This window comes from Thermoascus crustaceus (genome assembly GCF_041956765.1).
Source record: "Thermoascus crustaceus strain CBS 181.67 unplaced genomic scaffold VTN00scaffold_5, whole genome shotgun sequence".
Taxonomy (NCBI): Eukaryota; Fungi; Ascomycota; class Eurotiomycetes; order Eurotiales; family Thermoascaceae; genus Thermoascus; species Thermoascus crustaceus.
Window position 1 is genome coordinate 1,334,402 of NW_027192531.1, and position 17,036 is coordinate 1,351,437.

General features: G+C 49.9%; 4 protein-coding genes across 4 annotated transcripts; 1 reads left to right on the forward strand and 3 right to left on the reverse strand.

The window, feature by feature from the left end:
- Window positions 1-161: 161 nt before the first annotated feature.
- On the reverse strand, window positions 162-519 carry VTN00DRAFT_8015 (uncharacterized protein; the record flags this gene model as incomplete). Its single annotated transcript, XM_069434823.1, has 3 exons — window positions 162-256; window positions 342-431; window positions 498-519. The coding sequence occupies 3 exons, from the start codon at window positions 517-519 to the stop codon at window positions 162-164; spliced, it is 207 nt and encodes a 68-aa protein (XP_069286281.1).
- Window positions 520-1,035: 516 nt separating this feature from the next.
- VTN00DRAFT_8016 (uncharacterized protein) lies at window positions 1,036-3,587 on the forward strand (the record flags this gene model as incomplete). Its single annotated transcript, XM_069434824.1, has 3 exons — window positions 1,036-1,757; window positions 1,818-2,044; window positions 2,101-3,587. The coding sequence occupies 3 exons, from the start codon at window positions 1,036-1,038 to the stop codon at window positions 3,585-3,587; spliced, it is 2,436 nt and encodes an 811-aa protein (XP_069286282.1).
- A 382-nt stretch (window positions 3,588-3,969) lies between these two features.
- Window positions 3,970-12,174, reverse strand: VTN00DRAFT_8017 (uncharacterized protein; the record flags this gene model as incomplete). Its single annotated transcript, XM_069434825.1, has 7 exons — window positions 3,970-4,845; window positions 4,901-5,221; window positions 5,278-7,141; window positions 7,196-7,257; window positions 7,315-10,139; window positions 10,195-11,866; window positions 11,920-12,174. The coding sequence occupies 7 exons, from the start codon at window positions 12,172-12,174 to the stop codon at window positions 3,970-3,972; spliced, it is 7,875 nt and encodes a 2,624-aa protein (XP_069286283.1).
- A 2,571-nt stretch (window positions 12,175-14,745) lies between these two features.
- Window positions 14,746-16,215, reverse strand: VTN00DRAFT_8018 (uncharacterized protein; the record flags this gene model as incomplete). The annotated part of the gene is made up of 3 exons (XM_069434826.1): window positions 14,746-14,928; window positions 15,016-15,121; window positions 15,182-16,215. The coding sequence occupies 3 exons, from the start codon at window positions 16,213-16,215 to the stop codon at window positions 14,746-14,748; spliced, it is 1,323 nt and encodes a 440-aa protein (XP_069286284.1).
- Window positions 16,216-17,036: the final 821 nt, after the last annotated feature.

The following is a 17,036-nucleotide window of genomic DNA, read 5'->3' on the forward strand; positions in this document are numbered from 1 at the left end:
CGGGTAGTAGCTAATCCGAAGAAACGCCCGGTCAGAATGCCCGCTCGTAACCCGTAGCTCGTTGATTCGTAATTTCCTCAACTCCCGTCGGTTTCAGCTCGTGCGCGAATGCATCCCGACTTCGTATTGCGCGATTTGATGGTGCGAAAGCCTCGTGGCGCTTATTTCTTCCCAGACTTCTTGATGCCCTGCTGGCCAGTGTTCATGGGGCCCTTGCCCTTAGCCTTTTCAGCCAACTCTTTTCTGGCTTTGGCTTCTGTTTTTGCGATCACACCTGTTAGCGCAAGCCCCAAGCGACCGCGCAAGTAGTAATAGAGTCCTGATATGGGAACAGTACGTACCGGCCTTTTGCTTCTCTCTGAAGGCAATGTCCTCCTCGTCGAGTTCCTTCTTTTCCTTCTTAGGAGCCTTGAGAGGCTTGGCCTTACCGCCTGCGCGGCGAAACGAGGGGTTAGTCAAAACTCCAGACGGTGTTCAGGACAAGAATGCTGACTCACCGTCTCTGCCGATGCCACCCATTTTTGTGAGAGACGTGCGCGTGGTGAACTGAGTTGAGATTCGTCGAGACGGGCAAAAAAATTGGAGCGGGTTGCGCTGGCGCTGCTTATCAGAGGGGGGGGATCGGACACCGCGTCGCATTAGCGTCCCGATCCGGTTAGGCGCAAAATCTCAATCCGACAACCTCAGCGCCTCTCCAAACTCCAGCTGTCCCATCGTCCGGGGAACCACCTCTACTCTAGAGCTCGCCAGCTCATCATCACCATCGCCAGCTTGTCTGTCCGGTAGCCCACTCCAGAACTCAGATGAGCAGAAAGCCCATGCATCTGGTGCGATAGAAACCAACGTCGGGGTCGTGGAGTACAGGCAGGCATTTTCAGCCGGTTGGACCTTCTCAATACACCCAGTTCATCGTCGTTCAAGCTGTCGCTAACCGAAGCACTTTCTCACCTTCAAAGTCCCCTGCAAGGGCCTTCGGTCCCGACTGTCCATTCAAACAGTTTTTCTTTTTCTGTTTGAACAGCGGCAGCCGATACTATGGCTTCGCGCAGGTCGAGGTCTCCATCGACCCCCTCTGAGGGTGAGATCATCGAATCATCAGGTTCGGAGACGAAGGCAACTACGTCGCAGACTTCTCTTAATGGCACCCACGTTGACCGTCAAACCAGAACATATGCATCACCTGCACCCAGATCTCCGCCCTCAGTGAACAGTAGATCGCCACACCCGCGGAGATCAAGGACTAGGTCGAGGTCGAGAACGCGATCCCGCTCCCCCTACCGGGACTACAGAGGGGAGAAGCGCAGACGGGACGATGACTATGACGACAGGCGCGGCGCCCGACATGGCTCACGACGTTTTGGATCGCGGTACGACGACAGGTACTATGATCGAGGCTATCCACCCCGGCGTCCGCGGTCCTACTACGACTACGATCGGGACGGCGGCTACAGCGGTGGTCTCCGTTACAGTGACGACTATGACAGGCGTCGTGACAAGCGTCAGAGAACCCGCAGCCGCTCGCCGCCTTATCGCGACGTGAGGAAGCCCAAACAGTACGAGACCGATGACCTGGAGCCGAAGAGCGACGACTCGTCGGCTCGGCGGGATAGAGGAGGAAGGAGGTCTTCAATTGAACAGTCAGTGAGCGAATGGGGCAAGACCCCAGTCGTCGCTCAAGATTCTAGACAAGATGCTGAAACTCGAGAGAATCAGGTGCAGCAGGCTTCTTCCCATACTGGTCCCAGTGCCGTAGATAAGTACGTCTCTACCCCAGCCTTTGAGAAGAATGTTGCTAACGTTGTATTTTGCCTTCCCAGGATGGATATCTCAGGTGCGCAAGAAACTGTTGAAGAACCGCAGATTTCCGAGCCTGTCGATGAAGCTTCTCGGCTGGAGGAGCGCCGAAAGCGTCGTGAAGCCATCAGAGCTAAATATCGAAGCCAGGCAACACCTTTGCATCTTCAGGCACTGCAGGTCGGAGCCGAGAGAGATTCACCCTCTACTCCTAGTGTTGATGCATCTGTCACGAACAAGACTGAGTCAGGTGAGTTTGTGTCCATTGGTTTTGCGTGATTGTTCTGCTACTAACATTTTGCACAGCTTCTCCGCCTCCGCATCTGTCGCCTTCAGCGACACCCAATGACACTTCTGCCGCGCAATCTCCTCCCGAATTTAGCATCGGGAAGGATGAAGATATTGCCAATTCTGGTGTTGAGCCTATGGACGGCGTCGAAAAAGACGAGCCCTCCGCGGCAGACTATGACCCAACTCTTGATATGAGAGAGGAGAAAGAGAGGCATGATAAGAGGCATTTCGATGACGAGATTTCCTCTGGTGCATATGATGAGACTAAGACTGCAAAGCAAGATGTGCTCGTCCCTGACGCTACCGAGCCAAAAGCTGCGCCGGTGAAAGCGAAGGATCCTTTCGACATGTTCGCTGAAGATGATGATGATATGTTTGCCGAGGAGACCCAGGAGACAGCACAGACGACGCACGCAACGGCGAAACCGGCTGCTCCCCAACCGCAAGAACTCGACATGAGCATGATGGACAACTGGGATGACCCAGAGGGCTATTACAATGTAATGTTGGGTGAGTTGATCAATGGCCGGTACCATGTGCAACAGAACCTTGGAAAGGGGATGTTTTCTTCCGTTGTTCGTGCCACGGATTCAAAGACAGGAAAACTCGTTGCCATCAAGATTATCCGGAACAACGACACGATGAAAAAGGCGGGGCTCAAGGAGATCGAAATCCTTGAGCAACTACGTGCCGCAGATCCAGACGACAAGAAACATGTCATCAGATTCGAAAGACATTTTGACCACAAGGGACATCTGTGCATGGTGTTCGAGAACCTCAGCATGAACCTGCGAGAGGTCTTGAAGAAGTTCGGACGTGATGTCGGTCTGAATTTGAGAGCCATCCGAGCGTATGCTCAGCAGATGTTCCTTGGTTTGAGTCTGCTTCGTAAATGCAACATTCTTCATGCGGATCTGAAACCAGATAACCTGCTGGTCAACGAACACAGGAGCGTGCTCAAGGTCTGTGATTTGGGTTCCGCGTCACCAACGTCGGAGAACGAAATCACTCCATATCTCGTGAGTCGCTTCTACCGCGCACCTGAGATTATCCTGGGTATCCCCTACGATCATGCCATCGACGTCTGGTCGATTGGTTGCACCCTCTATGAACTATATACTGGAAAGATTCTTTTCACTGGACGCAACAACAACCAGATGCTTCGCTCCATCATGGAATGCCGTGGAAAGTTTCCACCGAAGATGCTCAGGAGAGGTACCCTTACCCACCTACACTTTGATGACATGCTTAACTTCCGGAGTATGGAAGAAGATAAGGTCACGGGGAGGATGGTTACGCGGGTCCTAGACTTTAAGAAGCCTAGCCGTGATCTGAAGACGAGATTGATGGGGAAAGGCGCAAAAGGGCTCGGAGGAGACGAGGCCAAGGAGCTTGCGCTTTTCGTGGATCTTCTTGACCGATGCTTGAATGTCAACCCTGAAAGACGGTGCACTCCTGCGGAGGCCTTGAAGCATCCATTTATCACGAGAGCAAAAGCTTGATTTGGGAGTCTCTTTTCTTTCTCACTTAGTAATAAGATGTGGAATAACATAGGTAGTTATGTTAGGAGCACATAGGTTTTCAGACATATTACGCTGGAGCGGAGTGTTTCCCGCACTCATAGTGTACATAATGATAAATTTAGGGTTAGAGTATTAGCAGAATTCTAGTACAACGGTTCCCTTTCTGAATACACTGAAGAATATCTCCGAAAAGAAAACTATAAGTGTACACCAGTATCTCCAAACAATTATTGTGATATATTTCGTACTCTAGCGTATAGAATGGAATACATACATATCTCACCCTTTATTCAACAGACAAGTACAAAGGCTGTCAAGTCGAGATCATACATATATCTTCCATCCCTCTCCCCTCTCCTTTTTACTTGGTATCGGCAACGACACTGCACCTCTCCGCAATCCTCACCGCCAACGCCTGCAGCGAACTGCACTGCAGGATCTCAAACACGGGAACATCGACCTTCGTCTCCCTCACGAGCCAGTTCCGGACCTCGACCGCCACCAGGGAGTCGACGCCGTACGCGGATGTGGGCTGGGAGGGATCGAAGTCCTCCCGGTTCATCATGAGTGATTTTGCGAGTTTCGCTGTGATTGCGTCGAGGATGGTGGTTGTGGTTTCGGTGATGGAGAGGCATTTTCCTTTCAAGCGCTCGTGGAGCGATTGGGAAGTGGTAGATGTTTTCTTCTCAGTGTTTGTGTTGATATGTGTTTGCATCTTGTGCAAGTGGGAGAATGCGGGATCTTTGAACCAGGAGGGGCTGTCGGTTCTGCCCTGATCAGAGGAAACCTCCTGGATCCCAACACCAACACCAACACCCGTGAGCATGTGACACGATTGATGCGTATGACCACTGCTACTCGTCATGGCAATCTCGAGCATCGAGAAGAACTCCTCTTCCTCGATTCTCAGGAACCCCCATCGGGTGAGATTGCGCTCGATTTCTTCCTGATGATCGCTTTCAGCGACGTAGCCCGCCGAACGGACGATTCCGAGATCGATCGTCGTCGCCGGTAAGCCCCTGGACACGCGGTAATGGGCCAGAGCGTCCTGGTAGGTGTTGCCGGCAGCGTAGTTGGCCTGGCTGGGGTGACCGACCATGCCGACGGCGGAGGCGAGCATGATGAAGAAGTCGAGGGGTTGGTTGAGTGTGGCTTCGTGGAGGTTCCAGGAGCCATGGACTTTGGGTCTGATGGCTCTGGTGTATGCGGAGAGGGGCATGGTTTCGAATATTTTGTCCTAAATGCTAATTGTCAGTATCTGTTCAGAGCATGATGTGGAAGTGGTGAACTACCTCGAGGACCATAGCTGCTTGAACTACACCGCGAAGAGGAGGCATCTTCTCCAGCGCGGATGCTAAGGATGTTTTGAGGTCGTTTGCTTGCGTGATGTCGCATTTAACAGCTTCAACGCGTGCACCCTTTTGTGTCAATTCTTCGATGAGCATGGTGGCCGTTTCACTGCTGCCACCAGAGCGAGAGACCAAGATCAGGTTCCTAGCTCCCCGTGAGACAATCAAGCGTGCTATGCTGCGACCCAGACCCCCAAGGCCACCTGCAATCAGATATGAGCAGTCTGGGGCGAGGTCTAATCTAGGTTCTTGCCGTTCTGCAACCTATATAATTGGGAGTTAGCCGTGTCAATGTCAAGTAAGAGAATAGATCAACTTACAGGCACTTTATCATCCGCGTGAGACTCCAAGACGATCTTACCCATATGCTTTCCCGTCTGCATATAGCGGAATGCCTCTTCAATCTTGGAAAACGGGAATACCGTTATGGGGTTGATATCCCTGATCTTTCCCTGCTGTACTAGAGACATAACGTTAGAGAACAATTCCGCCCCAAGCTCCTTGTTTTGCCGAAAGATGACAGTAAGGTCGACGGAGGCGAAAGTGACGTTGCGACTAAAAGGAGACATGTCCAGACGAGTGTTCTCTTCGATGTCCCTCTTCCCAATCTCGATGAAGCGCCCAAATGGCGCAATGCACTTCCATGTGCTGATGAGTGCCTCCCCAGCCAGGCTGTTCAGCACAATATCGACACCCTTTCCCTTTGTAAGCCTGCGAACGCCGTGAGCGAAGCTAAGATCTCTGCTAGAGAAGATATGATCTTCCGGAATGTTGTACGTGGATATGAGGTGATCTTTCTTTTCCTTGGAGCCCACGGTAGCAAAGATTTCGACACCGTAGAGCTGGCAGAGCATTATGGCCGCTTGGCCCACTCCTCCAGCGGCAGCGTGGATCAGGACGGACTCCCCTTTACGCATCCGAGCGAGGTTTATCAGCGCGTAATAGGCAGTGCAATATACTATGGGAAGCGAGGCCGCGACATGGTAACTCATGCTGTCGGGAATTCGATGAACAAATGCCGCTGGACAGTGGATATAGTTGCAGAATGTCCCTAGTGTCCAGGCAGTAACGCGGTCTCCGATCTGCAGATCTGAGACCTTGGACCCAGTCTTGGTCACGATACCGCTGCACTCGCATCCAAGAAAGTTGTCGTTGAGTTGGCCCATGGAAACCATGATATCGCGGAAGTTGAGACCGACCGCCTTGACCTCAATCTCGACATAGTCATCATATATCGGCTCTTGGACATCCGGGTTGTCCTTGAATATAAGGGTGTCAAGGAGGCCAGGAGTCTCTATCTCCAGTTTAAGTGGACGATCTGGGTGATTGAATGGTTCCAGTTCAGGTGCTTTTCCGGTGCAATGTTTCTGGCCGGCAATTTTCGAGTTGAGTTCCACGGCCTCCATGCATCGTTTTATGTGCAAAACATTGCCCTTCTCAGAGTACTCAAATTCACGCGGACCGTCTGTGAGGAAGTTCTTCTTCAGAACCTGGAGTACACGCTCCGCAGCAAGCTCGGCTGGAAGTTCATCTCTGGAATCGAAGTCAAGGGTAACTAAAGTGAGTTCCTCATATTCGGAACGCAACGTCCTCGCCAAACCCTGAATGAGAGAACATTCTGGATTGTCCGTTTCTCCACATGCCCCTTTTGTGAGCCAGAGAAGACCCCTGCTTTCCCGGAGAATTCGTTTCAGTGCATCGAAACCGATCGAGTCCAGGTCCTTCAAAAGAGGACAGACGAGCTCCACTAAGGAGATACAGAACTTGCCCCGCAGGTCTTTGTCGCTCAGATTTTGGAGGGCACAGACTCTTGATGCGAAATTTAGGGACCGGAGGCCGTTTTGCAGTGCAGAAATGATATTGCTCTGAGGTCTGGCCCCGTCGCTATCAATGATAACGAGTTCCGGAGAAGTCTGTTCCTCTGCAGAATCTCTCGTTTTTGTTTCGATTGCTTTCGCGACCATAACCCTTGTCAATTGGTCTCGAGGATCCGGATGGTCTGGAACACTAGTCAGGAAATCGCTGAAATCGTTTCTTATCAGCGCCGATCTCCACTGCTCTTCTGTAAGCGTAGGCCCCCATTCTCTCCAAGGCTCCTCTGACATCCACCAGCCGGGAAGGGTGCCGAATATCAGATCGAGGCGAACCGTGTGGGTAACTTCCATCATGATCAACTTGCCACCCCTAGAGAAACACCTTAGCTCAGATTCGTGAGGGTCTCGTAAAGTGTGTACTCACGGCTTAAGTAATTTGCGAACGTTTGTCAGAGTATTGTCAATATTGCGGGTTGCGTGTAATACCTGCAAGATCCTATATCAGCCTGATCACGCAGCTTCAATGGTAAATCATCAACCTACACTTGATGCAAGGACAACATCATATTTCTGTCCTTCGTAACCCTGTTTGTCGGGATCTTCCTCTATATCGAGCTTGCGAAAGTTCAGGAGAGCCCTCCAATCCTTGAATCTTTCCTCGGCTTTCTCAAAGAAGCCCGAAGAGATGTCTGTGTAAGTATATGACTTGAACCTAGGGTACGCGCCTTTCGGCCCCCCAAGAGCGTTAAGGACCTGTGCAGTGGCGCCGCCCGTTCCTGCTCCGATCTCGAGGATTTCAAGATCGGGATTCTTATGGGAGAGCAAAGACACGTATTTGACAAGTCGAGCATAGGAGTTGGTCCCAAGAACTGATGTATAATAATCATCGAGCAGCCCGTCCTCGAGCATCAGCGCAAGCGGATCGACAACTTTGTTCAAAATCGGGATCAAATTTCGACCAACGCGACAGAGAAGCTGGCCCTCAAAACCTGCCGTTTCTACGCGCGTGATCATCTGCTCCATTCTTTCACGAATCTTTGGCTCTTCGAATAGCCTCCAATCTAGATTCTGATTCTCGGTCTTGTTCGCCCAGAAACTGTCGTGCTGATGCTGCATATAACGGAAGAACTTCTGCTGATGTGGTGACATCAAAGGGATCCGGTCTTCGCCAACGTTCTTAAGAACCTGTTCGAAAAAGTAGAAGGCCACCATCTCGACCTCTGCATTATAATTTGATGATGCATCTTGCACATGGCACTGTGTCAAAATGTGATCCGCCTGGGACTTGGATAGAAGATCAACATCAGGTTCCCAGATAGTATTGAAACACAGTTTCTTAACGTTTGAATTATCTGAACTTGCATCGACCATGGATGAGGACGACCTCAGTGCCGTGCATCTGAGGCTGTCAAAGCAGCAAACAGGTAAAAGATTGCTTTCATCGACGATACTGATACTGGCAACGGCTTCGCGGGAGGATTTGGACGTCAACTCTGAAAGACCTCTGAAGCGGTGTCCAGGAACTGCCGAAATATTGCTCGAGACAAAGAGTTCATTCAGAAAAACGGGCATGTATGGCTCCTTGTGAGTCAATGCCGGAAAGAGCAACTGGATGAAACTGTCCATAGTAGCGGGATGGATCAGATGGCCGTATTCATATTTCTGGGGCATGGATTCTTTCGTGTCGGGCACTTGGATGGTTGCAACAGCCTTGCCGGGACCAGTTACGATCTCGACTAGATTTTGGAATTCCGGTCCATAATCTAGACCCGAATTGCGGAGAACGGTGTAGATCTTGTCAGGATCATCTTTCAATCGGCACAAGCTCAAAGCATCTTCGAGATCGGATCTGCATTTCAGCAAATGTTGTTCTTCTTCACGCCCATCATCGACTTCGTTTTGCCGTTGGCTGTAGTTCGTCGAAATCAGTCCACGGCAGTGCTCGTTCCAGCCCTCGGGCGTCCACGAGTAAACAATGAAGTCATTCCAAATGTCAGATGAAGACGCGCTGCTGCATTTGGAAGGACGAAGACAAAACATTGTCTCGACACCTGCCTCCGTTTCTGGCACTACCAGCGCTCGTGAAATCGAGAGATCTCGAATAGTGAACCCTTTCAACTTGTCAGACCTTGCAGCTGGCACTGTCTGTCTTGCTGCTTCCAACGCCATGCAGATATATCCAGCTGCCGGATAGACGATCGACCCCTGCACTTGATGCCCCTTGACCCAAGGCTGTTCAGATAGTCTGATTAAATTCCTCCATCTCGGCTCCATTGGATTAAAATTTGTTTCCGGTGCGCCCAAATAGTCATTTCGAGGCCAGAGGCGAAACCGATAATCTGTGCTCAAGCGGGATTCAGCCCAGTATCGTTTGCTGTGATTCCAGTGGTAGGAGGGCAGATCAACAAGAACTTGAGGCCTAGTAAGTTCAGGTCTCGGAAAATTGATCTTATGAATATTGACAGGATATCCTCTGCTGAAAAGAGTCGCCGCCAGTTCCAGGGTCGTTTCAGTAGCATTTCTCTTTCGAACCAGGGATGGATAGTAGAAAATGCCACTTTTCTGGAGAGCCGGTACTGTAAGGATTTGCTTGATAGGCCCTGCTAATGCCGAATGGGGTCCAATCTCGATAATTGTGTCGACTGCAGTCGCCTGGGAGAAGTATTGCGCATTCTTTGTAGATGAGTTCCCGATACACAGTTCTTGTAAAGCGTCGGAGAAGCGCACACAAGAAACCATATTCTGCACAAAGTAGTCGGGCACTAGATCTTGTTCCTTCAATGAAGTACCAGTAACTGTTGATACCATTTCGATCGGTAGTCTCTTGATCGCTGGTATTATAGTGATATCCGAAATTGACTGGCGATAACCTTCTGCAATCGCGAGCATGTGGTGAGAATGATAGGCCACGCCCACTTTCAATCGCCTGACAAATATTTTCTCATGAGTGAGGACCGATTCGAGCTCTGCGATTGCCAAATCGTCCCCGGATATAGTGACATTCGTGGGACTGTTCACACAAGCGACGACCACGTTCCCAAGCTTCGGGGAAAGACGGCAGATCCTGTCATTTGCGTCCGCTTCGGAGATGTTAGCTGCTAGCATTCCTCCGACCTGTCCTGTATACTCTCTCAAGAGAGAAGAATAGAGCCCTCGGAAGTATGCGACTTTCATTGCTGACTCCAACGTGAGAGCACCGATCGCATATGCTGCGGCGATCTCACCACTTGAATGACCTATTACCTTTTGCGGCCTTATGCCCCATTCGCGGAAAAGTTCGACGAGCGCTATTTGAATGGCTGTACAAATGGGTTGGGCAACAAAAGCAGCGTTTATAAGGGAATTCTTCTCATCTTGTTGTAGCTCCTCTGTACTGGAGGTTAGGGTTTTTGTCTTGAAAAGCTCGATGGAAATTATACTTACTTAAGATAGACCAGAAACCTCCAAAAGACTTGATGACTTTGTCAGCTTCTTGGATTGTTCTGAGGAACGTAGGATAGGTCGTGAGTAACTCTCGGCCCATAGCCCACCACTGAGCTCCCTGTCCCGTGAAGACAAAACCAAGTCTAGGGGGGTGGCTCTCCTTCTTTATGGGTTTTTGCCGGGTGTTTTGCAATTTTTGAACCAAGTCTCCCTGAGAATCTGCGATAACAAAGCACGTCCAGGGAAAGTATGAACGACGCTCGCAAAGCGTATAAGCCAGGTCGTTGAGAAATTCTTCCTCTTTATGTTCTTCTCTGAGGCCTAGCTGCTCAGCATACTTTTGCACATTTGCCTTTGCAACCTCCTCCTCATGAGCTGACCAAATAAAAATGCGATTTCTCTTCATCGAAACGGAGTGATCATTGACAAGCCTCTTTTCAGAGGGCCATACGGCCGGAGAGATGTTGCCGTTGCTGATGTGAGGGATATTGAGAAGCAACGGGACCGGAGAGGTACGATGAGACCCACGCAGATGGCGGCTCTCCAGATAATGGTACGCATCGTCAAGAATCGCATGAGCATTCGTACCTCCATAACCGAACGAATTGACACTCGCTCGTCTTAAACCTGGAAGTGGCCAGGGAACAAGCTCCGTAGGAACCCTGATGCGCCAGCCATCAAAGTCAATCCTCTCGTTCGGGTTTTCGAACCCAAGATTTGGCGCAATGGCACCCCGCTCCAAGCCCATGACAGTTCTAATGACACTCGCCAGCCCACTGGAACCCTCCAGATGGCCGATATTCGTTTTGACGCTTCCAACAAACAACTTGCCTTCCTCTCCCTCTGGCCTATACTGACCAAGGGTAGCGCCAATTGCACCTGCTTCGGTGGGATCGCCAGCCTGTGTGCCCGTTCCATGTGCTTCGAAATAACCGACAACGGCTGGGTCACAGCCAGATTCGGCGTAAGCTTTGTGGATTAGGGCTTCCTGGGCTTCCTTTGACGGAAGCATAATTCCTGCAGTCCTGCCATCCTGATTGCAGACCGTGCCACGGATAACAGCTCTGATTGTATCATTATCTCGGAGTGCGTCTTTCAGAGGTTTCAAGATTATAGCCGCAACCCCTTCACCTCGAGAATATCCGTTGCCTCGAGCGTCGAAAGTGTAACAGCGGGAATCTGGACTGAAGAAATGAAGATTCGACATTGCAATCATGATATCAGGAGAAAAGACAAGGTTGGTCGCTCCAACAATGGACGTATTGCTCTCGCCATTCCGCAAGCTCTGGCATGCGAGGTGAAGCGCAACGAGACTGCTACTACATGCCGTGTCGAGAGTCACGCTGGCCCCTTTCAGATCGTAGAAATGGCTGACGCGGTTCGAAAGAATAGCACTACCGTTTCCAGTAGCAAAATAGAGCGGGGCAGTCTCAGGGTCACGGCCCAGGAGTTCATAGTAGTCCCTGGAGAAACAACCAACGAAGCAGCTTGTATTCGTACCAGCTATTTGTTCAATCGGAATGCCGGCATTTTCCAAGGCCTCGTAGACACTCTCCAGAAGTATGCGCTGCTGCGGATCCATGCTCTTCGCCTCCGCAGGCGAAATGGAGAAAAAGGAAGCATCGAAAGCAGCGATGTCCTCTTTGAGGAAATAGCCTCCGCGGTTATTGATCTGCTTCAAAGTTATTATCTATACTATACAGGAGGACGTTGCTGACCACTCACGCATCCATTTCTATCAGCATTCGGATGGTAGAATGCATCAATGTTGAAACGATCTTTGGGAACCTCGCTCCAAGCAGACTGCTTTCGGGCGCACATATCCCAGAGTTTGTCCGGATTGACGGCATCACCGGGAAGTCGACATGCCATGCCCACAATCGCAATGGGCATGGACTTGTCCCGGGCAAGGATCTCCACTACCGAGGAGCTACCAGGGTATGCTTGCTCAGAAACACAAAGGTCTGCGTGAGGAGCCATATTAATGGTCGTTATTTAGCTGGTGTATGGTGATAGAGGCACAAAACTGACTCAGTAAGATAGGAGATGTTCCATAGAATGCTCTGATACGATTTCTCTTGCGTTGATGTCTTCCATATTTAACCAATTTAACCAACGCCACTTTTCTCCTATCCAATGCCTTTTCCTTCTGATAGAAATCCGAATATAGCATCCGGACGGGCTGACATCCGTCAGCCGCAGTGTGAAAAAGCAACTACCTGGGCAGTGCCGGTCATTTTTCCATGCAAGGATCTCCATCGGTCAGTTCATGGAGGGCTGGTAACCGAGAATTTGGCAAATTTTGTGATCCGGGGATACATCACCTTGGACCAGAGACCGAGGCCCCATGCTCCATTAAGACCTATCGGGTTTTGCATATTCATCCTCTTAGGCTCCGATTCGTATGTCTCCCAAACCCACCATGATCTGTATGGAGGTGCTCAAAGACTGGGCAACTTATGTCAGAAGGTTATTATTTGCTTTTCTTTGTCCTTTCGCTATCTATTCATGATAGCTTCACGCACGGCCGTCTCGAGACAGTTGAGACCCTTGAAAGTGGCGGCTCGTATTCAGGATCGGCCCGACAAGGTACAGGTAGGTAGCAAACCATTGTAGTTCCAAGCTCCGAGAATTGAACTCCGAGAATTATTCAGGCGACCACCGATCCCTTACTCCAAATGGGGTGTGGGCTTGTCAAACGCGTGTATTCGTTGGAGCCACACTTGAAGAATGATCGGAAAAGGTTGTTTGCAAGCCCATGGCACTCTCTCCATTGAGTGGATTCATATGACTTAGATGGGCGTCCAAGCACACCATTAACATTTTCTAGACATCCCACAATACCTTTCTGGAGATGATTATCACACCTCCCACCAGTAAGTGAATTAACGGCCAGTTAGTTTGCTGACGAAGCCAGGACGTATGAATATTATACTGTACCAGACCGATAAAGCTTTATAAATTGATCAGATGACCTGTAAACCGTTCGTTAGATAGATGAACTTTATTAAGGAAACAAAGAGAAGAGATAATGGATATCTCATACGATCTTCCCCAGTCTTCGTAAACGAAGTCCAGGCATCATCTAATCGGCAGTTCGACTTCTCGGTAGAAACCACCGAGAGGTTGTGAGGCTGAAAAGCCACTCGAGCTCCTGGAGAGTGGCGTGCCAAGCCATGTAACGGGTCCTTTGACGTCGGCGGCGGCGTGAGAAGTTGACGCCCTAACCTCACGGCCTGATCTGAGGCAAAAAAAGGCATCTGCAGTATACCTCCTAGGTATAGTGTGCAAGCTATTCCGAACTCTTCCAACTCTCCGTCGGCTAGTGCGACACATAAATCCATACATGATTTGATGATGGACCCATCAAGTAAGTACCTAGGTAGGTATACAGGCTCGAAGCCTCAACAATATCGATTCGGGATTGCGCCTGCGGGAGGGGATGCTGCTGAGTTCCGGATAGTCCGTAAAATCGCACACCATCTCCATCTCACTTCCTTTCAGCGTGACGAGTATGGGCTTTGGGTTGGAGATCGTAGAGGATGATTCAGGAGCTAGTTAACGCATAGGAGGTAATATCTCACGAGTCTCTCCCTTAGTCGGCCCGGTTGAACCTCTTCGGATTTACCGAGAATCCTATTCAAGCCTTTCAAGGAGAACCCGGTGACCGCAGCGATGTAGTGTAACGAAATGTGCGATCGACATAGACGATTGGGCAAGCTGGATCGGTTGTGGTATGATGGAGACAAAGCTGGAGTGAAGTCGCTTACCGACGGTGCACGGTTCAAGCTGTGTCGCCGCGGTATGTCACTAGGCACAGGGCTACATATAGCTCAGGACCGGAACATCCAGAGTTGACCTAGCCATTGAACAATGAACCAAAAATTCAGTTATGCTAAAACTACTCCGTACACTTAGTTTACTTTGTTAGGTACACCGATATCCATAACTGGAAGAAAGTACACATTTGTAAATAACAGCAGCTCGGGCTAGGGAATTACTATTTGAACTTAGCTTAGCTAGTGTAACTGTGGTATATACCGAAAGATTCCGTGGCGCGCCACGGGTGGATGATGGTCAATGCTGCTGTTTTGATGCTGCCCTTGAAAATCGCTGCTGGCTATCCTTACCATCTTTCAAACGCTCTGTATCTCTAAGATCATTTCAACATCGGCTTCTTGAGAAATATCTCTTCTATGGGTTAAATATGTCCATATGTAAACTAATAAGTATCTCTTCCTCAGAATTAGAAAGGTTGCTAAGCAGTTTTTGCAGTTGCTTAACAACTTTCTGCCTATCAAAGGATGAAGCAGTAAGAATGCTGGCAATGAAATCTAAAAGCAGCATCAAATTCCTGATCCATGCCCCACCCGTTGGGCGTACAGGAATTTTTATGGGACTCTCCACAGTAGAAAGCAAAAATGAGATTTCGGGTATCCACATCACTAAGTAGGTAAGGCCATAGGCATTAACTCGGCGGTGCGTAACTTCATAAAGACTTTCATATCATGCGTTATTATGGCATTCATATTCTGAGCACGCCCACACGCTCTAAGCTGCGTCGTTCTTCTCCTTTGGACTTTTCTTTTCCTCGACAGGATACTTCTCCAAACACTCATACCACTGTATGACCGAGCCAGTCAAGAAAGCCCAGGAGCCCCAGAACGTGGACAGGCTGCTTTGATATTTGATTCCATGGTTACTGTGACTCCCTGGACCAAATGCTCCGCATAGCTAATGTAGATAGGCAAGAATGTTAGCTCGGATTATCCCCAATGAGGACAGACAAAAAGGATGGGGATGGATCCAAGTGAGACGAACAGTGAATCCGACTCCTCCGAGAAAGTTCCAAAAACCGACATGCCATCCAAGCACATCTGGTTTTGGGATATACCATTTCTTTTGGGTTTCGATCGTGAATAAAAATCTGATGGTTTTGGACATCTGTTGTCAGCGCTACTGTCTGGCGAAGGGATGAACAGCATACCCGCTGGTGATGAACAGGCTTCCGCCGACTATCTGCGGTGTCCAGTATATCCCATCTATAAGGCCTTTACTCATATGATCGTAGATACCTGGGAGGCCAGTATACCCGGACGTGTAGAATACAGTAGCCCCGATGAGCTGTGCCAAAGAAGCTATGAACCCTATTTCACGGAGATACTGCGTCCGCAGCTCAGTCAGTGTTGGAAGCCATTTGAAAGACCTGCAGTCAGTATCTGGAGGCGCTTTCGTTGGGGCATTAGTCGGACATCTACGAGCTTTCCGGAAAAAGGATTTCTTCAGATGATGGTGGAGGCATCTATCCTTTCTGGGCTTCAGTTCCATTATTACGCCACCGGCTTCCTTCTCTATTTCTTCGAATGCCTGCTCCAGGGCCCACCCGAAACAGCCAGTCGCGTTCTCGTTCATCGCTTCCAGCATCATAAGGATGCTCCCGATCTCGAACGTGGTGGTACCAAGCAAAGCGGTCACGCCTCCGCCCACCAAGATTTCATGGGGAAATTCCGTCTCCGGACGCTCGAGCGGGAACCAGACAAAGAACGAGTTGATGACCCAAATCGAGGAACCGATCGTGAACGCCATGGCGACCAGGTAGGATATATCCCAGTACGGAAAGAAGGTCGCCATCCGCCAGATTCCTTTCAGAACGGCCCGCAACGTGGCCGTCTTCTGAGGCATGACATATCGGACCTTGTCAGTTGGATGGTCCTTGTATTGGACCTTGATGGCATGTCGCCCTTTCCTGTTGTCTCGGGAACGCCACAGGAACTCGACATTTTCCGGGTACGACGAATTCAGCTTCTTCTGAGGCTCCGCTGCTTCTTGCGAATATACGTCATCAACAGTACCTCGCTGCGTTTGCTCGAGTCCCTGCGCCGCGAGGTTCGCCGTCGGTCTGAAGCGCGCATGGGTGGGATTCAAGAAAGAGAAAGCCCCCGTGACATGAGAGGGCTGGAGCTGTAGACCTGCATGGTGCCGTAGCGGTTGACGCTCCGCAAGAAATTTTCGCCCTGGCATGTTGCCCCGTCGTCCGTCATCATGCTGTGCTGTGCTTCATCCTTTGTTTCTGTAAACAATCATGGATGATATCAACAAACAGGCAAACGGTACCTCGCCGAGCACGTGGAAGCGGGTGACGTGATGGTTCCGCGTGGGGAAACGCCAAGCTTCGGAGCGTCGGGGCTAGGCCCCTCGTTCGGCTGTCGTTCCCGAGCCTTTGTAAAGTCATCCAGCATTCTATTCCATCTTCACAATCTCTTTTAGATAATGCTTCTGCAATAATAAGAATACTTATTCTACATATGCAATAATTCTGGCTCAGCCTCGCTCTACAGGGTATCTGGCCTGTTTCCAAAGTTCATGCAGAACACCGCTCGGTTTATGTAAGATTCTCTCCGCCTCCGTTTTCAGATATACTCCGCACGCTCTGTCTCCGCTTGCAACCCCAACTCCCCAATCCTCCGAGAACCGAAAGAAATAATGCCGCGTAGTCATCAATCCCTCGCAACATGCCGTTCCACGGTTTATTTCAATCCACAATGTGAGGTGACATGGATATCACTTGGTGGGTTTGTCCAAGAGAGAAAACAGGCTCATAACTTTTTGCCGAGATAAGATCAGCGGTCACGGCAGACAATAACCGCTCCGTACTACCAACTGCACACTTCCGCTTTTAATTTCTTCCAGTTATTTGCAGAATATTCAAAAATTTGTACGTACACGACAGTGGCTATGTAGGCAAAAGAATGGTTTTAAAAGTCGACCAGTCATGCTCACCATCTACCTACCGGCTCTTTTTCCCCCAAGGAACAGAGGCAAAAGGTATCACCCAACCTATC